General features: G+C 32.4%; 5 protein-coding genes across 5 annotated transcripts in view; all 5 read right to left on the bottom strand.

The window, feature by feature from the left end:
* The window catches only part of LOC111712635 (uncharacterized), a 15,992-nt gene extending 8,699 nt beyond the window's left edge, over nt 1-7,293 (bottom strand). Inside the window, exons 1-9 of the mRNA XM_023487313.1 lie at nt 7,261-7,293; nt 6,365-6,425; nt 5,541-5,666; nt 4,748-4,787; nt 3,850-3,941; nt 2,899-2,970; nt 1,772-1,826; nt 1,518-1,562; nt 222-281 (exon numbers count right to left, since the gene is read on the bottom strand). Of these exons, the coding sequence (XP_023343081.1) occupies nt 222-281; nt 1,518-1,562; nt 1,772-1,826; nt 2,899-2,970; nt 3,850-3,941; nt 4,748-4,787; nt 5,541-5,666; nt 6,365-6,425; nt 7,261-7,293 (584 nt within the window). The remainder of the gene's footprint in view (nt 1-221; nt 282-1,517; nt 1,563-1,771; nt 1,827-2,898; nt 2,971-3,849; nt 3,942-4,747; nt 4,788-5,540; nt 5,667-6,364; nt 6,426-7,260) is intronic.
* A 1,972-nt stretch (nt 7,294-9,265) lies between these two features.
* On the bottom strand, nt 9,266-12,283 carry LOC111712629 (acid-sensing ion channel 5). The gene is made up of 3 exons (XM_023487306.1): nt 12,143-12,283; nt 10,468-10,666; nt 9,266-9,609 (listed from the first exon to the last, which is right to left on the bottom strand). Exons 1-3 carry the CDS (start codon nt 12,226-12,228, stop codon nt 9,487-9,489), a joined length of 408 nt encoding a protein of 135 aa, XP_023343074.1. The 5' UTR covers nt 12,229-12,283; the 3' UTR covers nt 9,266-9,486.
* Nucleotides 12,284-13,159: 876 nt separating this feature from the next.
* Nucleotides 13,160-19,443, bottom strand: LOC111712632 (uncharacterized). The gene is made up of 7 exons (XM_023487311.1): nt 19,086-19,443; nt 16,602-16,701; nt 16,417-16,546; nt 15,207-15,403; nt 14,065-14,317; nt 13,596-13,691; nt 13,160-13,305 (listed from the first exon to the last, which is right to left on the bottom strand). Exons 1-7 carry the CDS (start codon nt 19,145-19,147, stop codon nt 13,160-13,162), a joined length of 984 nt encoding a protein of 327 aa, XP_023343079.1. The 5' UTR covers nt 19,148-19,443.
* A 2,674-nt stretch (nt 19,444-22,117) lies between these two features.
* On the bottom strand, nt 22,118-25,183 carry LOC111712633 (uncharacterized). The gene is made up of 4 exons (XM_023487312.1): nt 25,169-25,183; nt 24,443-24,591; nt 23,520-23,595; nt 22,118-23,111 (listed from the first exon to the last, which is right to left on the bottom strand). Exons 1-4 carry the CDS (start codon nt 25,181-25,183, stop codon nt 22,956-22,958), a joined length of 396 nt encoding a protein of 131 aa, XP_023343080.1. The 3' UTR covers nt 22,118-22,955.
* Nucleotides 25,184-25,328: 145 nt separating this feature from the next.
* LOC111712628 (uncharacterized) lies at nt 25,329-25,970 on the bottom strand. The gene is made up of 2 exons (XM_023487305.1): nt 25,851-25,970; nt 25,329-25,684 (listed from the first exon to the last, which is right to left on the bottom strand). The coding sequence occupies exons 1-2, from the start codon at nt 25,933-25,935 to the stop codon at nt 25,329-25,331; spliced, it is 441 nt and encodes a 146-aa protein (XP_023343073.1). The 5' UTR covers nt 25,936-25,970.
* Between the last annotated feature and the right edge of the window lie 61 nt (nt 25,971-26,031).

A 26,031-nucleotide genomic window follows, 5' to 3' on the forward strand; every position in this document is an offset into this window, starting at 1 on the left:
ACTGTATATAATTGTACCTGATTGTGTGGGACGTATGTACCTGATTATGTGGGATGTATGTACCTGGTTGTGTGGGATGTATGTACCTGATTGTGTGGGACGTATGTACCTGATTGTGTGGGACGTATGTACCTTATTGTGTAAGACGTATGTACCTGATTGTGTAAGACGTATGTACATGATTGTGTGGGACGTATGTACCTTAGGTGTGGGGTATGTACCTGATTGTGTGGGGTATGTACCTCACGTTGTTTTCAGTACCTTGCAGCATTGTACTTAGTCTGATAAAATTCAGCAAAATTATAATCTTAAATAGCATCTTTAAACTAAAGAAAACCTTCAAGTAGAATCCAAAGATAAACCAACCAAACGCGCTCAATAGTTTTAGGCTTAAAGTGATTAAATGCATTGTATACTTAAAGGATTTGAGTCTTTGCCACAAACTTTGATTTTCTTATTCATATATCTTTGTAACGCAATGTCATCGACTTTAGATATTTCAAAGTATGAATTATGTTAGATCCAATAGTCTAAATTTGAAATGAAGAAAGTTAAGATTTTCAGGTTCCAAAGATATAGGGGTTAGTAAATTTGAGCCTTGGCAAAAACTCAATTATTGTCCTAGATTAGTCTTCAAGAGTATAAAGTACCCAAAGCTTCTTAAATCCTTTGAGCTAGAAGAAAATGTCAAACCCCGACTTTTTATTAGTTTTGCGGATTTAATCTATTCTTTCTGTCAATGACGTCAAACTAAACCAAGATGCATGTATGATTTAAATCTTCTATGTTTTAGATCATAACTCCTCTAATAGAAGAGCTATTGAAAACTGGATAAATTTAACTGTCTTAAACTTGTTCGTAAAATTAAGTCTAGATGAGCTACAAGGTCCCAAAGTGGTACCAGTAATGTCGCATAATTTTGACCATCTATACTTCTGTCTGGTTTCATGTCACATTGAACAATCCCTTATTCAACACCGAATACAATCGTAAACATTAATAAAATAGAAAATACTAAGCTGTTATCTACTTGAAAACTCACTTTTCCTAAGATCAGATTTATCTGTTCTAAATTAAACTTTTTAAAAAAAAAACTGTTTCTAAAAGCCACATTAATGGGCTGATTAAAGGGACTGTTCAGGTAAATGAAAAGGGGTGAATGGAGCCTATAATTTTAGGAGTTGATCGCATTTGAATCAAATTTTATACACTACAGATCATATTCATATTCATATTAAGCAAATAAAGAACCTATCTGAAAATTACTATAACCCAGAGGTGCCTAGTACGCTGTACTTTTGATGACGATTTTTTTGGCCGCTAGGTGTCTCTAGTCTCTACCAAATAAAATCCCTTAAATCTTGAGAGCAGAGACGCATACGGGTAAAAAATTCGTCATTAAAAGTACAATGTATCTTTTTTTATTTTTAGGCTTAAGCCTATACCCCCTTCCATTTTAGCTTAACTGCAGTCTCATGAAACTAAAGATATATTTCTTTAATTTTGCTGCACTATCCCTTGTGTAGGCTAAATTAGTTTTAAATGGATCCACTGCAATCACACTGAAAAAAACATCAAAAAAATTATTTATCTATCTATTTATCTTTCTAACGATCTATCTTTTAATCTATCTATGCATCTATCTATCATTCTATGTATTTTTCTATCTATCTGTCTATCTGTGTATCTATCTATCTATATGTCTATATATCTATCTGTCTATTCTTCTATCAATCTATCTATCTATCTATCAATCTATCTATCTATCTACCTGTAGTTTGCTGCAGCTACTGTAACACTGAACATTCCAATATTTGATCCAATATCTAAAAAAGAGGAACTGATTCATATTTCAATTTTTTACAAGTAACAAAAAAGATTTATCTGGGTCTTTGTCTGATTTACAACGGGACCGGCCAAGCCGTTGTCTGAACATCGATTGTGAAAAAATCTTTGTTTTTTTGGTAATGGAATATGAACTCAACGCAGCTGAATTTACAGATATTTCTGGAAAATCGAAAATATTTAATATCGTCGAGTTCTTATTTGGAAGGGCACAATGATAATATTAACTCTATGAAAATACAAAAAAACATTTTTTTACAAAGTTATCAAAAATTATGGCTAGATCATGGTGGTTGAGATGAGAGTACATATTTGTAGAGAATACCTTCAGAATTCGTTTGAGACCTTTCAGAAGTTTTTACAGTGCATTTTTGTTCAGCAAAAGTATATTTCTCAATTTGAATTTTTCAATGAATCAATGTTAGAATCAATTATTCCTTTATATCATTATATTAAATTGCTAATTCTTTACAAATACCTTTATTCATTTCATTCTTTTTTAAATTTTTAATGTTACTGTTAAGTAAATCGGGAATATTTATCTTTGGTCAAAGTCCCTTTAATTGTCGTCCTACTATTCCACAGTTTATGGGTCCCACTGTATATTCTTATTCCACAGTTTATAGGTCCCACTGTATATCCTTATTCCACAGTTTATGGGTCCCACTGTATATCCTTATTCCACAGTTTATAGGTCCCACTGTATATCCTTATTCAACAGTTTATGGGTCCCACTGTATATCCTTATTCCACAGTTTATGGGTCCCACTGTATATCCTTATTCCACAGTTTATAGGTCCCAGTGTATATCCTTATTCCACAGTTTATGGGTCCCACTGTATATCCTTATTCCACAGTTTATGGGTCCCACTGTATATCCTTATTCCACAGTTTATGAGTCCCAGTGTATATCCTTATTCCACAGTTTGTGGGTCCCACTGTATATCCTTATTCCACAGTTTATGGGTTCCACTGTATATCCTTATTCCATAGTTTATGGGTCCCACTGTTTATCTTTATTGTATTTTGCATATTTGTGTTATCTAGTCTTGCCTAGAAAAGTAGCATCTGGATATTTAGCTAGAAGATTTAGAGTCATTCTCAGCTCATCTTTCTCATAATAACCTACAAGCAAGCATAACAACCATAGATTAATCAAAATAATAGATAGGACACTAGATATCGTCTTTTCAAGATTTATGTGTCTTTCCTTCACAATAACCCTGAGCCAAAAGCTCAAAGGAGTTAAACGTAGTCGGCGTAGAGCAGGCTCTCTCTGTCTTTGTTACACGCCGACTACATGTAACTCCTTTGGGATTCTGTCTCAGGGTTATCGTGAACAAAACACACAGAAATCTTGAAAAGACGACATCTAGTGTCATTTCTGTAATTATAATTGATCTATAATAAAAACAGTAAAGGAAATATAAGAATATAATGGCGTCCAGCAGTGACATCAAACTCAAGTAATAATTGCACGTTATAAAATTGAAATCTTATAATATTTTCAGAACTATCTAATTAAAGAGCTATTCAGAAGAATTCAAATTTTCTTAATTTGAATTTGCTTTTCTCATACTTGTATGTGTAAAATTTAAAAGTGTTTAATTCTGTGAATTTCCTTCAATGTCTGTGCACCATGAATCCGCAATTCACTTATGATTGTGCAACACTGTAAAATTGTTTAACATTTTTTTATATCCTTGACATATTTTGTTGGCAATTTCGGACAGAAATTTCGCAATGTTTAAAATTATATTTCAAATAATATTTAACCCTTCACTCTAGAAATGGAGGGTTAGTGCTGCATCCATAGAGAATAGAATATATATTAGAGAGGAATTTAAAGAATCTCTCGGTATGAATTTGTTCAGTCCCTTTCAGCCTGAAAGGGAGTTCAAAGTTTACAAATCATGTAAATGTTCACAAATTATATGCAGTAGTTTGTCTTTTTTATATTCTTTTGTACTCAGTTTTCATTGATATATTTTTTATATGTCTCACCTTCATAATAAATGTCTCCTGAAATTGTAAAATCTGTTTCTAAAGGTTTAATGCACATTATAAAAGTTGTCTGATTATCTCTGAGCGAGCGCCTGATAAAAAATCGAAATAGAACAGCTGAATATTTGAAAAAAGAATTTTGAGATGATGCAGAACGAGAAAACCAGTAAAAGTGCTCTGATTGAGATGGATATAGAAATTAACAAAAGTTGTAAATTCATGAATCTAAGATTTATATTTATTTCTTTTATTTATATTTTCAAAAAATGTTAATTCGTTTAATCGTTTAATTGTTTAATCGTTTAATCGTTTAATCGTTTAATTGTTTAATTGTTTAATTGTTTAATCGTTTAATCGTTTAATCGTTTAATCGTTTAATCGTTTAATCGTTTAATCATTTAATCGTGTAATCGTTTGATCGTTTAATTGTTTAATCGTTTAATCGTTTTATCGTTTAATCGTTTAATCGTTTAATTGTTTAATTGTTTTTTCATTTAATCGCTCAATCGTTAAATTGTTTAATAGTTTAAGCGTTAAATCGTTTAATCGTAGAAATCAAGTAATATTATTGAAAGAAAAGTGAGGTGTAAAAGGGAGAATTAAATAGTATTGAATATACGCAGAACTGGATTCCAGATCATTATAGATATCTATATACGCTTGGGTGTCTGTCTGTTTGTATCCAATAAACGTCAAAACGGCTGAACCTATAGGGCCCACATTTTTTGTGGAACATATCACATGACCCCAGGCAAGGTTTATGGCTGATCGAAATTAAAAAATTTGCCTCTAACAAAATTCGATTTTTGAAAATTTAAAAATCCACAAATTTTTTCTTTTTAAATCCGTGAATTTTTTTTTTTTAAACAAAATTGCGCTAGAATGATAAGATTTTTTCCTGACACATTCAAAGGGTCTAATCCTTGGCAACATTTCTCCTAAAGATACAAATTATTTTTTTAATAAAAATATTGAATACTACCTGAAGTAATAAAAGCAAAAATTTAAGTATTTCTCAGAAACTATTTTCTTCACCCCCTCCCTCGCTGAAGTGCATGGCGTTGCCCGTTAAAAAAAAATTTTATTTAAAAAAATGGAATTGAAAAAAGTTGGAATTTTTTAGCCTATGTTACCCTGCAGGTAGGGATGTTAACGTTTTCATTTTTTTAAAAAACGATCGTTTTTTTCGTTTTCCTATCGTTTTTTGTTTCGTTTTCCGATCGTTTTAAAAACTATCGTTTTTTTAAAAAGTTTTTAAACCGATTGTTTTTAAAATGATCGAAAAACGAAACAAAAAACGATAGGAAAACGAAAAAAACGATCGTTTAACAACCGTTTTCAAAAACTATTAACAACCCTTCCTGCTGGGTACCCATGGAGTTTCCGTTTTGCCAGCTATAGCTAACATACATTTAAAAATACATATATGAGCGAAGTGCTTTATTATATAGATTATTTGGTTGGAAAAAACTAATTTACAACTACTCTACAGGGTATGGAGGGCAAATGTTCCCAAAATAAATAAAAGTCTTAAATTTCCTGAAGAATATCCTTTGAAATTGTATTGCTTGTTTAAATGAAATCCTACGATTTGTCATAAACACTTTGCAGACCAAGGTTTTTTCTGTAAAATCGATAATTTTTTGTCAAAATCAGTAAATTAAAGAATAGAATTATAATAATCTGAATTCCTTTGATTTCTATATTTTGAGATTGTTGAACTTTCATATTCTTAAGTTCTAAAGAATCTACAGGTGACAGCACATAATCAAAAGGCTCAGATTCGCTAGGTGGTGGTGGTTTTGACTCAACCAGTACTAAAAAAAAGAAATCAGTTGCTTTTTATATAAACCTGGATGAGCTAAAAAAGAGCTAGATAGATTAAAGGTTATGTTTTTTTTGTAGTTTTCTAAAAAATTTCTAATTTTGTTTTTAAATGTTGAATGAGAAACTAATCAAAATTCTACCAAAGAATTTCTTAATGACTGTTTGACTAAGACATCAGCAAAAATAAATACACTTTAAATGGTCTAATGTATAAATCCAAATCGACAATTTTCAACCATTTATAGCACGTAGTATTTTATTAGCAAATTGTAGGTCTAATTGTTAATCGTTTGGAAGAAAAAAATACAGCGGCCAAGGACTGTACCTTATACTTTGTACACCTCCAGGATTGAACCGATGAAAGATTAGGTACGGGGTGTCCCAAAAAACATGGGTATTCAGTGACGAATTCGACTACACCAAATCAATGAATTATTTAAAAAGAAGATATCAAATTCGGCACTGAATTCTCATGTTTATTGGGACACCCTGTACTATAGCACTCTTTCATTGAATGGTATGTATGCTGCGTTTGGCTCAATCCTAGAGGTGTACAAAGTACTAACACGCAATTAGGAGATTATAAAATGAAAAGTTTTTCTTAGTATATTGATTGAAAAAAAATTTAAGTTTTAAAAAGTTTTGCTTCTTGCTTTTTTTTGCTTAAAAATTATCTTAAAAAGCTTACTGTTAAGTGTTATGTAGGTGAGTATAACTAGTACTCCAACTCCAACTGTTCCAGTAACAATCTGATCATTGACATTGACTCAGTAAAGATTAATAGAAAAAAGCATCTATATGAATAATTTGCTTGTCTGTCTGTTTGTTTGTTTGTTTGTTTGTTTGTATCCAATAAACATCAAAACGGCCGAACCAATCAGGCCCAATTTTATTTGGGACCTCATATGACCACAGGGAAGGTTTATGGATTTTCAATAAATATTCACAATTGAGATGTAAGATGGGTGCGAAGCGCCCTGAAAGCCTAGTCTAGTATATAAGTAAAAACAAAATTTAAAATAAGTAAAATCAAAAAATTATATAATACATTATTACCTTGAGTAAATTGACTTTACATGATTTTATTAATAAAACAATAATTTCAAGTGTCTGTATGTTAATACCCATCTCTAATTCAAAGCATTATATGCCCAATTTACAACGTTGTGGAAGACGATGCCTGGCCGCGTTAAACTAGTTCCACAAGATTCAACAGAATGAGATAGAACGGATACGGGGCATAGTACTGATAGATCATCTACACGTGTGATATCGATATTGACTCTAGTTCTGAACCCTCTAGTAATAAGTTATAAGAAATATATATACTGGAAATTACTTATGCGTTTTATTAGAGTCTGACTCACGTCCTCTATAACGTAACATATCAGATGAATTTTTACCCGTGGTAGAAATTATTCGTAGTTACCGTGAGAATTTCTTTGAATTTTCCCCGTTGAAATGAATCAATTTTTAGATATATAAACGTAATCGTTTGTGCCCAGGCTATAAGATGACATTATCTCTCTTTTTCACATTTATCATTTAAACTCTTTCGAGTAGGATTTGAAACTTAAAAAACACCTTTTTCTTTTTTCTTTCTCCGACTTTTAACATTTTTCTGAAATGTTAATAAAATTGAGATTTAACAAAGGTTACAAAACACTTCATGAAAAAGACACAATATCAAAGCTAATATTGTTAAATAAAATCATGAATTAAATCAAGGAAGCTAATATTGTGAAATAAAATCATGTTAAATCAAGGAAACTAATATTGTTTTATAAAATCATGTTAAATCAAGGAAGCTAATATTGTTAAATAAAATCATTTTAAATCAAGGAACCTAATATTGTTAACTAAAACCATGTTAAATCAAGGAAACTAATATTGTTAAATAAAATGATGTTAAATCAAAGAAGCTAATATTGGTAAATAAAATCATGTTAAATCAAGGAAGCTAATATTGTTAAATAAAATCATGAATTAAATCAAGGAAGCTTATATTGTTAAATAAAATCATGAATTAAATCAAGGAAGCTAAAATATTGTTAAAATAAAACATTGTTTATCAAAGCTAATGTTGCTTCAGTTAGAAACTTGTTTAATAAAAGCTGATTTTCTTAAATAAAATAAAATATATACGTATATAGTTTTTGTTTTACAAAGAATGCAAAAAGAAAATGTTTACGATTGAAATACAAAATGAGCGCGAAGCGCCCTAAAAGCCTAGTTTGTTTTTATTTGGCTTGCAATTTTATTTTTCATAATTTTTAACATTCCATTGTCATTTTAAACGACTTGAATAGGGTTAAAGTTAATTCTCAGATTTTGACATTTTGAATTATATCGAAAAGAATACAATAAACAAATTGAGTAAATAACGCGTGAAAGAACAAGAAACGGTAAGAATAAGAGTAATGTGAAATGTTATGAGGTTCACATCAGTTTAGCAACTATCACACATTGGACAAAATTATGGCAAGTCATTGCACCTTACTTTCTAGTATATGTATATATATATTATATATACCTGTATACCTATATATATGTATTATATATATATAGGTATATACAGCTGGTTACCCACAAAGGATGAGACTTCAGAGACGATTGTACGAAAATTACACTATCTGTATTTTCTATATATTCATAACTCCTTGCAACTGTAAACAGTTTTGGTTGTTGCCATATCATTAAATAAGCTCTATATTTACTTATTTAGGCAGAAGATTTGAGTTTACCTATAAATCGAGAGAGTAACAGCAATTATCAAAAATGTCAAAAATCGGAATTTCCCAAAAACCCAGCCATTCCCAAATGCCTATGTATCTGAGAAATACCTGGGTATCTGGGAAATTCCCAAATACCTTTTTAATAAAAAATTAAATTGCTGTCGTGTCATGATAAATCGTCATATTTTGAGAAATTATAAACTGAATGCAAGTTATACCCCTGGACGTGTTACCCCTAGAACAATGTTTTTTATTTCTAATTATTAATTAAGACTCTCGTTAATTTTGGTACAAATATCCTGATTTCTACTTTCTAAAGTCCAATGATTGGTAAACAATTCTCGCCTGCTTTATACGTAGAAATGTTGGGGTCAAATTTGTTTTGGCAGGAAAGGTTTAATGCCGGTTAAAAATTAGAACAGTGTCCGAAATTAATGAATTTGAGCCGCGTCTTAAATCCGCCAAAAAACGGTTTCAATTGAGCGCCGGCTTAAATCTTTAAACATCGAATACAATTTTAAGTGAAACCAACCATATTTAAGCATATATTAAGCCGCCGCTAAAATTCTTAAAATTCGGCCTCAGATTGCATCAAAAAGATTTCCAGTTTTTAAATACTTGGAAATTAATTTATAAAAGCACAAGCAGGAAATCCGTAAAACTTTGTCAATCACAGTTAAATGATAAATCCGAACTTTCATGAACGGGGTTAAGGTTTTTAATCGTTTTTTAAAAACAATTGAAAACTATTAATCTTGTGGTTCACTACATTTTCTCTCAACGTCTACATCAAAAATTAAAAGAAATATTTTTATTCAAATTCAATCAAAAAAGTGTTTTTTTTTTTAATTCTAAGAGATTGTTGAAACTTTAAAAAATTCACATAATACTTACATTTTTTAAGGCAAGAATTCAAAGCTAAGCCAAGGATACCGCTCAAGGGACAAAATAAGGTATATACTTTCGTTAAAAAAATGTTCTTGAAAATTTAGCGAATTTTCTTCTATGAAACAATACTGACATGGTTTCTTGAATTCCTAACTTTAAAAAATTAAAATCCTTTTAAACTTCCCTTCTAAATAATCTTGAGAGGACACATTTTTATAATCATGAGAATAAACTCGACTATGGTAAGTAGTGAGGCTCCAATACACAGTCCTAGGCTTCCTCCCATTCCGTTGATAACATCCACTATTGCCTAAAATATAACCATAAAACCCATTGACCGATTTTCTTCAAATTTTGATTGGGGAACAAACTAGAACCACGGGATTTTTCTTAGTTGGGTTAAATAAATTAAGTGTGTTGATTTTTATAGGGAAAGGTTAGATTGCCAGGCAAAGCTGGGTTCCCAAGCTAGTTGCCTGGCTAAATGGAAAAATGGAAAAAGTTTGTTTGACTGTTTTTCACATTTTCAAATGCTAAACAAAATTGTAAACTTTTCAAAATTTACATCGTACCAAATGTGTACACTGCAGTACACTGTACACTAACTAAACATATTAAAGAGTGATATCTATACATCTATTAATATAAAGTTGTAATTTCTGTTTGTCTATCTATCTGTTTGGTTGTTTGTCCAATCATAACTCAGGAACCCCTTGACCTATTTGCCTCAAACTTTGATTGGGGAACCCGGGAGAACCACGGGATCAAGTTTTAGCTTAGTTTTGAGATTCTAAGTTGAGTGATTCGACTTTTAAGCGAAAACTTGAGTTCCCGGTAAAATCGTTCAAGTGCAGATAAACGGTGGAATAAATATTCTGAGCATCGCTGGGTTCCCAAGCTATTCTTATATAAAGTTGTTATCTCTGTTTGAGTGTCTGTTTGTTTGTTTGTCCGATCATAACTCAGGAATTCCTGGGCTGATTTGCCTCAATTTTAATTGGGGAACTCGGCCGGGAGACCCACGGGAATATTCCTAGCTTGCTTTTTTGATTGTAAGTTTAATGGGTAAACTTTAATAGCGAAAATTTTGTTTTTTTATTATTTTTAGTTTGTGGCAAAAGCTCAGTTCCTAGAGCTGACTTTCATGTAAAATTCAAAAGTTAATCACCTTCCCCTTGTTTGAAATGAAGGAATACTTCATATCTCTGTAGAATACTGAAGCAATTATAACATCATCAGAGATACCATGAACTTTCTTCAGATTCTCTACAGTCGCAAACTTCAGGGGTTGAGTCGTTGTGTGCATAGTGTACTGGGTTTCTATGCAACTCTCCAAACATGCTTTTCGAAACTTTAATATCATTTCTCTAAAAATTATTGTCTGTAAAGGGACTGTTTGCGTAATTTCAGTTGACTCATCACGCGAAGATTCCAATGCCCGATTTGCAACGGTTTCCTTAAAAGCTTTGACTGATCAAGGAATTGTCGAATTCTCATAAATCTACGAAAACGCTTTAAATTGTTAAACTCTTTGTTTCTAGAATTAGTAATAGTTAATTTCGAAGGTATTCGGCAATATCAAGGGACACAAGTTAGTCATCAGCTGTATGCAGCGTATATCAGCTGTATGCAGCGTATATCAGCTGTATGCAGGGTATATCAGCTGTATGCAGCGTATATCAGCTGTATGCAGGGTATATCAGCTGTNAACCAACCTCCTCCAACGAAGGGTAAAAATAATGATAAACAAAATGCTATTTACAGTCGCAGGAAAGATCAAAACATCATTTTCCTGCTACAGTATATCAGATGTATGCAGGGTATATCAGCTGTATGCAGCGTATATCAGCTGTGTGCAGCGTATATCAGCTGTATGCAGGGTATATCAGCTGTATGCAGCATATATCAGCTGTATGCAGGGTATATCAGCTGTATGCAGCGTATATCAGCTGTATGCAGCGTATAGCAGCTGTATGGAGCGTATATCAGCTGTATGCAGCGTATATCAGCTGTATGCAGAGTATATCAGCTGTATGCAGCGTATATCAGCTGTATGCAGCGCATATCAGCTGTGTGCAGCGTATATCAGCTGTATGCAGCGCATATCAGCTGTATGCAGCGTATATCAGCTGTATGCAGCGCATATCAGCTGTATGCAGTGCATATCAGCGTATATCAACTGTATGCAGCGTATATCGCGTTTTCAGGGGGTTCAAGTGGTTTTTAAGAGATTTAAACATAATTAGCTCTTATAACTGGATAAACAGTTTAAAGAACAGTTTAATGCTTAAAATTTACCGTTGTAAATCGGACATTTGTATGGAGGGTCGCATGAAATAATGCTAACAATCCCTTTAATATGATTTTTATTCTTTTAGAAATGGTTATGACAATTAAAAAAGTTTAATCCTCACGCAACATATTTCCGATTAAAATTTATAATTCTTAAAGGTTAAAAATATATTTTTCAAGTTATGATTATTTGCAACTACTTAACAGGGAACTTAAGGAAATTTTACTTCACCAAGGTTTCCAAGACCAATTTTGACTAATAAACATTCAGAGCGCAGCAAAAATTTTTTAAAAAATAAAATTGATAGAGGGAACCCGTGGCCTTAAGTCAAATTTTTAATTTCCCGAAAAAGTAGGTGTACACAATTTTATCGTCTTTTGAGATGAAAATGCGCAATTTTTTTCCGAAAACTTAACAGAGTGGGTAGTTATTTTACATAACTGTCTGAAGGGACGTTAAGTAACCTAACCTCCTCTGTTGGGGGAATCAAAGATCGGTATAATGTTGGTCAAAAGGCGGTTAAAAATATATTTTCTAGTTAAAAAATTACCTTTTGACATCAATATCAATAGAATAGTAGTATCCATGTTGAATTGGAGTACAATAAGACTTATTAGTATCAATTTCCCCAAGCATAAGAATTGAACAATTAAATTGTGATTCAATATTATCCTAAAGGGGTTTTCATATGAGAAGATAAAATTTATCCAAACTTAACCATTTATCAATTTGGCTCTGTAAAAAAACAATGTTTTAAAAACTTATTTTTTTTCTTTATGCATTTTGCTTGAGAATGTTAAATAAATCTTAAATTAATTCTTTTCAAATATTTATGAGATTTAAAAAATAAAAATTGCATTTAAACCTAATGGAGTTTTCAATAGATGGCTTTGATCCGCAACATTTTGGCTTTCAGGATCCAGATACGGATACAATAAAGGGGCAAATTATCAACATGTTAAAAATGTTTAGCTCTAATCTATATATAAATTTGGCTTGTCTGTCTGTTTGTCTGTCTGTCTGTCTATCTGTCTGTTTGTATCCAATAAACGTCAAAACGGCTGAACCGATCGGGCCCAAATTTTTTGTGGGACATCTAGGGACCCCAGGGAAGGTTTATGAAAGATGTACACTAAGAGAACATGTTCACAATTAATTTAGAAGATGGGCGCGAAGCGCCCTATAAGGCTAGTAACATAAATATCAACTGCTTTCATTAATGAAAGTTACTAACTGAAAAGTTTTAACTTTTAAAAAGCTGTAAACGGAAAAGAAATTTTTAAATATCTTCAAAAATCGGTAAATCTTGTAGAAATGCTAATGAGTCATGACATGGCCCAGATTTGGATCTGATTTTGAATCCTTATACATTCTGAACAACTCCTATTTTTTAATTTTTAGCCTAGGCTGAAAAACTAAATTTCTTAATTGCTCTTCAGTTTAAAAAACAATATAAAAAATTGCTTAAGATTCTGCAAGATTTCAAAATAAAATGTAATCAATATTTTCAAGTGTAAAAACTACACGAGACAAAAAAATTGTCAGAATGAAAAACAATTTCTGCTTCTTATATTTCCTGGATAAGATTGTAAACGCATTCATCAGTATTATATATTTTCTTTTTTCTTTCTTCATCTTCAATCCAGGTTTGACAATGCACAGGTTCGATATCCCGGGCTTTGTTGGTGTTATCAATATAGGTTTTAGTAACAGCTATAAGGTTATAAGGGTATAATAATGATAATAATAACTAAAATATTTAGTAATGTAGTTATTTCACAACTAAATCCAAACATCACATGATTTTTACAAAAAAGGCTAAGTTTCCGGTACANCCCCTGACCTATACTCCTGGATTAATGAAAATATATTATACCCCTGACCTATACTCCTGGATTAATGAAAATATATTATACCCCTGACCTATACTCCTGGATTAATGAAAATATATTATACCCCTGACCTATACTCCTGGATTAATGAAAATATATTATACCCCTGACCTATAGTGTTTGCAGTATCAGGACTAAGGTTCTCTAAAAAGTTGAGAGCTGTTGAATGATGATGTGAATACTCGTCAACTATTGTTATTCTCAATCCTTATTCAACATTTTCATATTTACTTTTGCAATAAAACCCCATAATTATAAGGGAGTTAAAAATTTAATGCACTTGACATGATGTAATTTTGAATTTTTGTTTGACATATAATTTGACCTATTTATCCAGAAAGTCTGGTTCCTTGTGAAAACTGAGACTTCAAACTGATTCACAACTACAGTTGTACAGTTGTACAGTTGTACAGTTGTATAGTTGTACAGTTGTACACTTAATTTTGTTTCCTCTCAATGTACATTGTATATTTTATAGTTTGCTTAATTTTATCAGAAATGAAGCACGCTGTCTCTTTCTATTTAGTTTGAAAGACCAATTTAAAAACTTAAAATGTGTAAAATATAAATGTTTAATTTCCTGATCCATGATTCAAAATTGCCTTTGAGGAGGCTATTGGGATATCTATCAGTTTATCATCGTTAATAGGTGCACTCAGGGCCATATTCAATGCAAACAATTCTCCAACAGTTGGCTTTAATTTCTTTAACTTTCCTAGGGTTGAAAAACATTTATGTCCCGTCACGTACTTCGGGGGACCAAATATAGTGGCGCAACAGTTCTTCAGGTAAACTGGTTCGTCCAGCCCGAAATTACACGCCGCGACCAGATCCTTCATTAGAGAGATATCAACATTAGTAATTACAAACAGGGTTTATACCCACAAAGGATGAGACTGTAAAGACGACCTGAAACTCTTAAAATGTGACGATTTCAACGCTAAATTATGTATTCTGCTTTAGATATAGTTGTCATTTGATGATTTGACATGGAAACAAATATGTTTAGAATTGCAGGGAATCGTAAATATAAGGAAACAGGCAGTATAAATTCTGTACAATCGTATCTGAAGCCTCGTCCTTTGTAGGTAATACTGCACTCACAAAATTCCGGTGACCAGAGTGCATTTTCGATAGAAAAATCAGGAGCTGTTGCATTCGCAATATCAGTTTCTTTCTTATAGTAATATACCCAAGCAACATACAATGATAACCAGAAAACTCTGAAATAGGAAGACGATTTCTAGATTCAAGTTATGATGAACATGAGACACAGCAATTGTGCAGTGTATACAGACCCATTTAACTTAATAAGTTATCAAAAAAATATCTATAGAAAAACTATTTGCTTTGTAATAACATCAAATAAGTATCGCTATAATGTCGTCTTCATATTCAAGAGTTTTCTTGTTAACACTGTAGTAAAATCACTTTGTATCATATCATTACGAGAGATAGTGATATTGCGAATGCCAGGGTTCTCCTCACTTTCTTCTTACGTTTCAATTTCTGGGAATCGGATTTTTTTTCTTCTCAGAACACCTCCTATTATGTTTAGAGATATATATATATAATATGCTAAGGGGACACAGTGAGAACCAGAAAAACTAGTAACAGTTTTACTTTATAAAAATATCAAATGCAATTCAAATATTCCTTCAGGTCGTCTTCCTATACCACAGTTTTCTGGTTCTCACTGTATGCTAAAGTTGGTATCCCAACCTCGCATTTAACGGTTATGTTCTCGATCAAGGTGTAAGGATTATTGTCAAACTGCTTCAGCACTTGATGATACACTGCGTGGATTTTCCCTAGGATCGTCGGATCACGTGACATTAGAGTGATCATTTCTGTAGAGGATTGCGGGAATAGCATGTAGGATATATAGGAGGTTAGGTTGATATTATCAACACCCAGAGCTTAAAATAGACTATCAATGTAATTTGCAGTGACACTTCACTCAAGTGACCCTCCATGTAAAGATGGTAATGTCCGATTTACGATACCCTTCAAAGAGTCTTTTCAAGTATTAATTAACTATGCTTTTGCCTTTGTTTCTTTAAACTGTTTTTTATTTGTGGTTTCTCTGCAAAAGTGATTTCTTGCACACATTTTATCAGATAAAAGTTTCAAGGGTACTGTTGCAAATCGGGAATTGCTATCTTTGCATGGAGGGTCACTGAAGGAAGATTACGCTTACAGTCCCTTTAATGCGTTGTGTATGTCCGATTCAAAGCAGTTAGCAATTTATTCTTTATCTAAGCAAGAATGAGGACTTTTTTGAAAAGTGTTTTATAATGGAAATCTTTGTCTTAAGTGCATAAATCCGTGAGTTACTTCTCGAAACCCACATGTTTCAAATAATCAAGTTTTAGAGTTTTAGAGACAAAACACAGTTTCTTTGTCAGCTTTGTTAGAGTAACAACTGATTTGTTAGGGCCCACGATTTGAAAACTTCGACTCGAGTCGTTTTTACTTAAACCCGACTCTAAGACCCAATCTTCGACCCAACTCTGACGACAGCTTGTCTCACGTGATTGACAGCTGCAAGCTCTTCGGCTCAAGTTAAGGAGTTGGGCCCAATGAAAATAAAACCGATCTTGGTTGGTTTTAGTGGAGAATAAGGGTCAGTATCTAGTCTTGTTCTCATCAAAACCCAGAATGCGCCAATTCTAATCGTGAAAATCCACCAAATAGAATATTAAATCGGTTTTTTGAACTCAACTCTGTGGAAAATAAGATGCAGTTTGAATCCGAAAGCTCAAGCCGTGAATAAGGCCCATCGACAGCTCAGACCCGAGCCGTATTTTCCCAAATTTTTTAAATCGCGGGCTCAATGTTACTCTAACAAAGGTTTAAAAGGTACCGTTGTGAATCGGGCACAGTACTCATTGAGCAAAGGATCAGATCGATGCAATTACATGGACAGTCCCTTTGATAGCAGACGCCTTCCAGGGATATGGATCACAGATCATAATATTTGGGATTTCGAAGTTTCCATTTTCATCAGACAGGGATTTAAATCCCAGGGTTGTACTATAGCCAGGCTCAGAGACAAAATCCTAAATTATTATTACCATTATTATTATTATTATTATTATTATTATCAGTATTAACCTCTACTGTATTGTATGCTGTAGCACTAAAGAAAACGACAGCTCCAATGATAAGAAAAATCCAAAGAATTCTCTCCGCCGCAGATCCACTGTCTGCTAACCTAGGGAGAATTAAAGGGGTTCTTAGCGAAGTTTTAAACGACACTTAACTAATAACCTTTAAACCTGAGCTTAATCATTAATTTGAAAAATGGTTAAGCATTGATTACCATCCTATGTAGACCTATGGACTAATATTTCCTCTGTATTATTTCGTGGTGGTTTCTGGTCATACCCTACAGGGATAAGCTTTATTACGGGATCAAGCATCTGTCATAAAATTAAAGGTGCTCACATTGAATACCGAGTTCATCAAGCAATAAAGATTAAGGATACTCAATAGTATGGCTAATTTTTCGAAAGTGACTTGATGCTTTCTCCAATGACAAGCAAGAAAGAATATGATTCTTCTATTGTACATTATATTAAAGGAAACAGTTATATATAAATCAATGAAGATAAAATCCTTGACAAGAAGACTTTTCCAAAAGAAACTCCTGATAGGACAAAATATTAACAAATAAACTCCTCAAGTGTTTTCTAAAGGACAGAACTGCAAAAAAGAGACAAAATCCTGAAAAGAAAACTCCTGAGAGGAAATACTCTTGAATAGACAAATCCTTGATGAGACAAACTTCTGACCGGACAAACTGCTTTAAATCTAATTCCTGATAGGGACAAATATTTCTTAGAGTAATAACCAAATTTCCAGTTCGAAACCAAATTTCCAGTTCGAAAATCTACCGAAACGAAAAACTTCTAAAGGGCAAAACTTTTTCATAAAGGTTACATTTTTGTAAACACCAACTCTCGACAAACATAGTTCTTAAAGAAAAACTGCTGAAGAGAAAAATTACTGAAATACAAATTACTGAAAGGAAATATTTAAAAAAAACACAAAATACAATAAGGACAAAAACGAACTTCTGATGGGAGAGGATTAGAAAAGATCAAACTTTTAAAAAGACAACTCCTCTGAAAACAAACTCATAAATAGTCAAATTACTGAAAAGATGAACTCCTGAAAGAATAAAGTTCTAAAAGGAAAAACTCCTGAAAGAACAAACTTCTAAAAGAAAAACTCCTGAAAGAACAAAAGAAAAACTTCTGAAAAGACAAACTTATAAAAAGAAAAACTCTTGAAAGAACAAACTTGTATAAAGAAAAACTCCTAAAAAAACAAACTTCTAAAAAGAAAAACTCCTGAAAGAATAAAGGTCTAAAGAGAAAAATTCCTGAAAGAATAAAATTATAAAAAGAAAAACACCTGAAATAACAAAAAGAAAAACTCCTTAAATAACAAAAAGAAAAACTCCTGAAAGACAAACTTCTAAAAAGAAAAACGCCTGAAAGAACAAAGTTCTAAGAAGAAAAACTTCTAAAAAAAAACTTCTTAAAAGAAAAACTCCTAAAAGAACGAAGTTCTAAAAAGAAAACTCCTGAAAGAACAAACTTCTAAAAAGAAAATCTCCTAAAAGAACAAAGTTCTAAAAAGAAAAACTCCTGAAAGAGTAAAAATATAAAAAGAAAAACACCTGAAATAACAAAAAGAAAAACTCCTGAAAAGGCAAACTTCTAAATAGAAAAACTCCTGAAAGAACAAAGTTCTAAAAAGAAAAACTCCTAAAAGAACAAAGTTCTATAAAGAAAACCTCCTGAATGAATAAAGTTCTAAAAAGAAAAACTCCTGAAAGAATAGAAATCTAAAAAGAAAAACACCTGAAAGAACCAAGTACTAAAAAGAAAAAATCCTGAAAGAATAAAATTCTAAAAAGAAAAACTCCTGAAATAATAAAGTTCTAAATAGAAAAACTCCTGAAAAGACAAACTTCTAAAAAGAAAAACTCCTGAAAAGGCAAACTTCTAAGAAGAAAAACTTCTGCAAGAACAAAATTCTAAAAAGAAAAAATCCTGAAAAGACAAACTTCTAAGAAGAAAAACTCCGGGGGAAGACAAACTTCTAGAAAGAAAAACTCCTGAAAGAACAAAGTTCTAAAAAGAAGAACTCCCGAAAGAATAAAATTTTAAAAAGAAAATCACCTGAAATAATAAAAATAAAAACTCCTGAAAAGACAAACATCTAAAAAGAAAAACTCCTGAAAAGATAAACATCTAAAAAGAAAAACTCCTGAAAAGACAAACATCTAAAAAGAAAATCTCCTGAAAAGACAAACATCTAAAAAGAAAAAGTCTTGAAAAGACAAACATCTAAAAAGAAAAACTCCTGAAAAGACAAACATCTAAAAAGAAAAACTCCTGAAGGAACAAACTGCTAGAAACTCAATATTCTGAAAGGACAAACCAACCAAAAAATCTAAAACTTTAAAGACAGTCCCCGAAAAGACTAACTCAAAAAACACAACCTTTTTTCCCCCTAGCCTCCCCTCCCCCCATTAATTTCATAATAGAGGGAGGGGAGATTGTTAATTATCATATGTCTACTAACCAATGTATTCCATGAGCTGATGTTGAACGAGCAAAACTTGCCATTGTTCCTTTTCCCCTCATGGTTTATTTAATACTAGATACTTCAGGACTATAATATACAATAATACAATAGGGGTTAACTCAACCCGGTTGAGGAACACATTTTTGGAGTTTCACACACTTCATTTGGGACTAGCCAATCAGAGCTGATAACTTTAGGATTGGATACCCTTAACACCCATTGCTTAACCTGAATGGACACTTTTGTTTTCTGCTTAATATTTTCCCTCTAATTGGATATCCCAACCGGATTCCGACAAATTAGAGTTCTCTTATTAAATGGCGCGCAAAATTTTTAATTTTGCGGATTCTGTTTGGCTGTCTGGGGTTCTTTTTACGCCCCTCTGATTGGTTGAATTTTAGATACTTACCTGGATACAAACTAAAGATTAAAAAAATCTTAATATTCACAAGAAGATATCTTGATATCCACATTTCTAAAGTTTTCAGGTCAGAACTCTACAGCTATTACAAGAAATGTAGAACTAGAAAAAGTTCTTCTATTGAATGGAGATTTTTAATATGAACAGAATGTTCTGTTAATAAAGGGAAATAATAGACAAGTCATTATTTTAAAGAGAACAGAAAACTTATTTTAACCTAAAGACAATTTTAGTTCAGATTATGAGATCCATGGCCTAAACTTCTGTGACCTCTGAAGTAGGATGTCGACTTTTAGACTCAAGATGTGACTTTATAGTGTCCAATGAACAGCAATTGTGCAGTGTCTATTGCTAAGCTATAAAATTTGAGCCTAGATTGAAATTAGGTCTACAGACAGTCAGACAGTAAGTTTAAAATGTAAAGAAAGATTACCGTTTGTCAGAATTCTACAAGACGACATCTATTGGAGAAAGGTTTCAAGATAAGACATCTATTGGAGAAAGGTTTCAAGATAAGACATCTATTGGAGAAAGGTTTCAAGATAAGACATCTATTGAAGAAAGGTTTCAAGATAATACATCTGTTGAAGAAATGTTTCAAGATAAGACATCTATTCAAGAAAGGTTTCAGTATAAGACATCTATTGGTCTAAGTACAAATTGGTTAATAATTTATGAACGGACAAAAAAGAACAAAAAAACAGAAATGTTTAGAAGATAAATTCATGTTCAACATTGTTGTACACTTTTTATGTTAGCTCCTTCAATAATAACAATTGTTGTGTTAAAGATAATATGCACTCTTTTTCAAACCAATATTTATAATGAGAGCTTAACAACATTTATTATACTCCTTATTCTTTTCATAACAGTTAATTGTCTATTCAGGAAATAATGAGTAAGTAAATATTTTATTTCAGGGTTGCAACAAAAATATTAGACCCTAAAGTTGTTTTGAACCCCTATATCTAAAGTTTGTTTTGAACCCCTATATCTAAAGGCTTAACTGTTTTACATGCAACAAAATTTTACTATGAAACTTTAACGCATCCATATAAAAATTCTATATAAAAAAATAAAACAAGACATTCGTATATATATAGATATGTTGCCTGTACCCGGTCAAACGGGCTGAAATTTTTTGGGTTAGTTAGTTAGGTTTAGTCGGGGGGTGTTATAGGCTGAAAAAATCGAATTTTTTTTATTTTTTTTCCACGGGCAACACCCTTCAGATAGTAAAATATAAATTTACATCAATTTGGAAGGATCAGTAACATGACTAACAGTACACATTTGCCTGTAAAACATTTAAGTGTATTTTTCGATGCAATATCGTTTGCACTAATGTGATCAATCAATCAACTGCAATCAAACCAACGCACAAAAGTCAGCTGATCAGAAACCGGTTTGTATTACGATTGAATATTAGTACAAATGAACACAAATTGAGCTTAAATTCAATTGGACTAAAATTTTATTTTCCCACCAAGAATATTTTAAAAGAAATAATCATTGGTGCAATCATGATCTGGAATGCTAAAAATATTTGTCCAAATGCACAAAATTTTTATTTAAATTTCAAGCGCAATATATTGTTAGTTAAAATTTGTTCAACCAATGGATACCTGTTAGAACTACTCCCCGTTTGAACTATTGTTCGTTGTAACTATTGTTCATTTGCATTACTAACATGACGTCATATCCTGTAGTTCAAATCAACACATATTACCTGATCATTTGAACTGTTTTTCAATAAATTCAGTTTCATGAAGTCAGGTCATACAATTAAATTGATGTAGTTTAAACACAAAGAAATATTTCAAATAAACATAAAATAGATCAAATAGAAATAAAACTAGTTCAAATGAACCAAAAATAGTTCAAGTAAACAAAAAAATAGTTAAAATGAAATAAGAAATAATTCAAATGCACCAAAAAATAGTTCAAAAGAAATGGTTTAAAATAAAATAAAAAATATTTCAAATGAACCAAAAAATATTTCAAATAAAATAAATAGTTCAAAACATTTGTATTGTATTATTTCAGGGTAAGAGGGCTTTGTCTGGGCCGAGCGCTGCGACTAGGACAGACTAGTGGGCCAAGCGCTGTTGCCAGGACGACCAAAACAGACCTTCAATTTCAATAATTTTCAACTAAATGCGTATATATTTAGGGTTAAAACTGCGGCTAGAACAGTAGCTAGGGGACTGTGCGCGACGGAAAGGGCAGGCTGGTGGGCCGGGCGCTACGGCCACATGACAAAATTTATTCTTTGTCCATTTAACCTATTTATTTCACATGAACTTTTTCCTTTTCATTTGAATTGCATTTTTTTCATTTTAACTATTTTTTTTGTTCGTTTGAACTATTTTTTTCTCCATAAAAAATATTTATTTTGTTAATTTTTACTATTTTTCGGTTCATTGGAACTATTTTTATGTTCATTTAAACTATTTTGTCAGATTCACGACGGTAACCTAAAACCCAAAAGCTTGAAACTAAGTAATAATGAAAAATCGTAATTATCCTTCCGAACGATTTGTATAATTGTCTGCATGTCACCCTCATCAAGAAATAATTTTCATTCTTTTTTAACTAAAATAAGAAGTCCAAATTGTAAATTTTATTTCAGTTGACAATGGTTAAAATTACTATTTTATAATTTTCAGGCATTTATTAATTAGTACTGATCCACTGGAACGAACAGGTGTAAATTCAAGATGTAAATTATTTGGCAAAATAGAAATTTTTCCGCACTTCGGGCATTGTCGCAAATGAATGGCATAAAAGGGGAAAAATTTGAAAAACAATCGGCGAAAATTTACAATTTCTGAAAATTTACATGTTTCATAAAATTACATATAGGGTTGCATAAGTTAATGAGTATTACTACAATTTCACTATTCGATATTAAAACCAAATTGGACTAAAATTTACAAAAATTTTCAGTTAAAAACGATAAAATTTAATGTTTATCGGTGAGTCCTTAGCAAAGGGTTTCCCAATTTGTTTTTGTACTTTTCTCTAAAATTGTTTATTTTTACGAACACGAATCCTTGAGAATTGGACCAATTTAGAATTTGTGTGGTGTCAAATCGCAAGGGTTTAAAAATATTACATATTTTGTAGTTACATATAAGGCACAGAATGCACATCAATATCGACGAGTTGGTTCAACATCATTGATATAATACTGAGATCGTACAAATTAAAAAAGCGATTAAGCTTTGTAATAAAAAATAAAGCGTAATTGTTTCCCCATCTAGCAAATACAAATAAATGCAAGGAATGAAAACCAGGTTAACCCGAGTTAATTGATAAAAAAAACCGCGAAACACAAAGATTGCGTATCGGATTTATCATTTTTTCAATCCGGGTTGAAACCAGTTAAATGTTAAAAATCCGCAATAAGAGCCGTTGCGGATTATCTCTTCTCCAACTTATGATTAGTTTACAAATTGAGCGGGCTGGCCGTCCATCTCCTTAACAGCAACCTTGGCATGACCGACCATGACGTGACCGGCAGAAAGAAGTCGCTGGGCAACCTGATGGTCTGTGTACACGACATATCCAAACTTGACCTGCTTCTTGCCGAACTTCTCCTAAAATAAGAAGGTTATTTTATTATTTGAGACTAATACTAACCAGACCTTATTAATAACGAAGGACAACTATTTTCAGTTTAACTATAAATTTTCAGTTAACACTAAAAACCTTATTAATGAAACAAAAAAGATTATACAAAAACATTTAAAGCAATTCAAGTAATTTAGTTAATAAATATCATTGTAGTCAAAAGTTTTTTTGCATATAGATTCTTTCGTAAAAATCGTGTGGGTATTTAGCTTGAGAACCCATCTTTGACTGGAAACTAAACTTTTGCTACACAAGTCAAATATCAAACAAAGCTAAGAACTTTTCCGTGGTTCTTGTTAACCAATCAAATTAATCTATCCAGGGGAATTTATGATCTGACATCCAAACACAAGATTTGTCGTACAAATTTCTACCTGATTCTTCTCCAGCCATGCCTGGTTGTTCTGAATAAAGAGGTGAATGGTGTGGCCCTTGCTCAAAAACGCCGACCTAATAATATAAAATCTACATTTTTGGCGTTACGGGTGAACCGATCGGGCCCAAATTGTGTGGGACCTCACGTGACCCCAGGAAAGGCTTTTGAATGATCAAAATTCTAAAAAAAAATTGTGTTCAAAAGTTTTGTATTTTCGTAGAAATTTGAAAATGCGCGAAAGATTATTATGAAATCCGCAAACTGTTTTTTTTTTTTTTTACTGTACAAAGAGAAGATGCTCACAGAAAAAGCCAAAATTAAAAGTTGAAATAGAAGATGGGGGCATTTGTATCCGTCAAAAAGGCTGGAAAAATCGTACCAAAAGTTTCTCTGGCCCCAGGGAAAAAATAAGGATGCTCAATTTAACAAAGAGTTGTATCAAAAAGCAATAAAATTTCTGAAACTGAAAATCCCTAAATTTATTTGTTGTTTTATACTGTACTGTACAAATGTAAGATGCTCACAGATTGATAAAGCCACAATTTAAAGTAAAAATAGAAGATGGGCGCGAAGCGTCTTAAGTCTAAATGCGTTAAAAACATTGTCTTTGGTGACATCTGTCAATCCCTATTCCCTTCCTTCAACTATAAAATCATTTTCATCCTCTAATATATCAATAACCAGGATAATGATTTGTATCAAAATTTGTTGCATTTTAATGTTTGTGCTATATAGCTTATACCAGAAAAATGTGGTTTAAATCTTACTGGATACTTTTATCATGATACCATTAATATTCCTAATATTCAACACTAAATAATTCACAATAAAGTATTCTAAATAAGACCTTTCATCTGATTAAGACTGAACAAGAAATCCTTGACCCCCCCCCCCCCCTAAAGATGACCACCCTTGCCCTACCTCAGGGTTGAGTACTCGACATCTCCTGGAATGGGCCCGATCATGAGCTGCTGACAACTAGACCAACGTGGATCAGGAGTAGGACATCCAGACTTGAACCAATATTTTCCTTTTCCATGCTTGTTGGTCAACGCTACAATGGAATCATCCTGAATAATGAATAAATTAAATTGTAAATATATTAACAAACAAGTTGTCTGTGGTATCAGACCAGTGTTTAGGATCCGGATCCGTCGGATTCAGAATTTTTTTTAGCTTCCTGGATCCAGATCAAAGGGGCAAAATATCAACTGTAATATATCAAAAGAGACTTTTAATCCGCATCAACATGAAATGGGTCCTAAGCACTGAAACAGACACATACCTAGCTGAACTTGGAAGATTTCTTTCTTCAACGTTTAATTATAAAACTTCCAATTATAACTTTAAGGCGACTAATATTTCGAGTAAAAAACTTCAAGCTTAAATTTTGCTTTGCAGATTTCCAACGAAAATTATAAAGCATACATAAGCTCACAAGCATGGTTGAATATTATACAATTTTGTACATATGACCACTTGTTTGAAAGCTAACTTATCATTATGTATATTTTATTATTTTATGGTTTGGTTAGGTTAAGACTATTACTGGGCCGAGCGCTGGGTCTAGGATCAGCTTGGGGGCCTCAGCGCCACGGCTAGGACAGGCTAGGGGGCTGGGCGCTGCGGCCACATGACCAATCAAACCCATATGATAAACATGATAACCATGTACAAAATTGATAAGAGGGGGGGGCCAAAAATCTTTCTCAAGGAAATTACCGCTAAATTATGATATTTATTTTAAATGACCACCAGTATTAATCTATATAGATTTGAGGACGCATAAAAATATAGAGTTCTTTAATTACCTATTTGCTTGATTTGCCAGATTTAGCAGAGGAATCCTCGGACTGTGTCCCAGAATATCATAATTCCGGGACTTGAAGGGGGACCCACGGTTCTTTATGGGACTGGTCCCGATAGTCAGATTCTTCAGGGGACTCAGTGGCATGGACTTCATTTTCCCGCCATAAGTGGAGGTGGGCGGTTCCAGTTGTGCTCGGTTGGTGAGAGGGCATCGGGAGAAGAGGGGAAGGCGGGGCTTAGGGCAGTTCTCTTCATCATCAGAAAGGAATATGTCGTCGTTTGTAACTTTGGGAAGATTGAAGGAGTTAAAAATGTCGTAATGTTTCGGACCCGGTGTTAATCGGTCAAGATTACCTGAAAGTATAAAATATCATAAGTTGCGGACAAAACCTACAAAAATATCTTAAATTTGGGCATCAATTGTTGAAAAACAGGCAGCTCATGCAGCATTACCGACTGAGAACATTTTTGTGTAAATAAATTTTAACAAGATGAATTTCAGCCAAGAATTTATTCTTACCTATACCACCTAAGCCAAGACCTGTTGACATATTAGAGAAGAAAAGTCCTCCATTTCCATAATCATAGTTGTTGTAACTCTCCATTTTGTATCTGTCTGAAATATTCACATTTCAATTTACTATCTTTCAAGTAATCTTTAGAAAATATTTGAGACACTTATACTGCAGATCCTCCGCGTA

This window comes from Eurytemora carolleeae, unplaced genomic scaffold (assembly GCF_000591075.1).
Source record: "Eurytemora carolleeae unplaced genomic scaffold, Eaff_2.0 scaffold586, whole genome shotgun sequence".
Lineage (NCBI taxonomy): Eukaryota > Metazoa > Arthropoda > Copepoda > Calanoida > Temoridae > Eurytemora > Eurytemora carolleeae.

Bases quoted from the DNA above. Each gene is read 5' to 3' on its own strand.
- LOC111712632 (XM_023487311.1), bottom strand. From the start codon at position 19,147: ATGAGGGGAAAAGGAACAATGGCAAGTTTTGCTCGTTCAACATCAGCT. The intron at 16,702-19,085 runs GTTAGTAGACAT...AATTCTCCCTAG, and splicing joins TCAGCTCATGGAATACATTG to GTTAGCAGACAGTGGATCTG. The intron at 16,547-16,601 runs GTTAATACTGAT...ATAATAATTTAG, and splicing joins CAGCATACAATACAGTAGAG to GATTTTGTCTCTGAGCCTGG.
- LOC111712628 (XM_023487305.1), bottom strand. From the start codon at position 25,935: ATGGAGAGTTACAACAACTATGATTATGGAAATGGAGGACTTTTCTTC. The intron at 25,685-25,850 runs GTAAGAATAAAT...TTATACTTTCAG, and splicing joins TCTTGGCTTAGGTGGTATAG to GTAATCTTGACCGATTAACA.
- LOC111712629 (XM_023487306.1), bottom strand. From the start codon at position 12,228: ATGCTTGGGGAAATTGATACTAATAAGTCTTATTGTACTCCAATTCAA. The intron at 10,667-12,142 runs GTAATTTTTTAA...AATAATTTTTAG, and splicing joins ATTGATATTGATGTCAAAAG to AGAAATGATATTAAAGTTTC. The intron at 9,610-10,467 runs GTGATTAACTTT...GTTATATTTTAG, and splicing joins TCATTTCAAACAAGGGGAAG to GCAATAGTGGATGTTATCAA.
- LOC111712633 (XM_023487312.1), bottom strand. The intron at 23,596-24,442 runs GTAGGGCAAGGG...TTATATTATTAG, and splicing joins GTCGAGTACTCAACCCTGAG to GTCGGCGTTTTTGAGCAAGG. The intron at 23,112-23,519 runs GTAGAAATTTGT...TTCTTATTTTAG, and splicing joins CATGGCTGGAGAAGAATCAG to GAGAAGTTCGGCAAGAAGCA.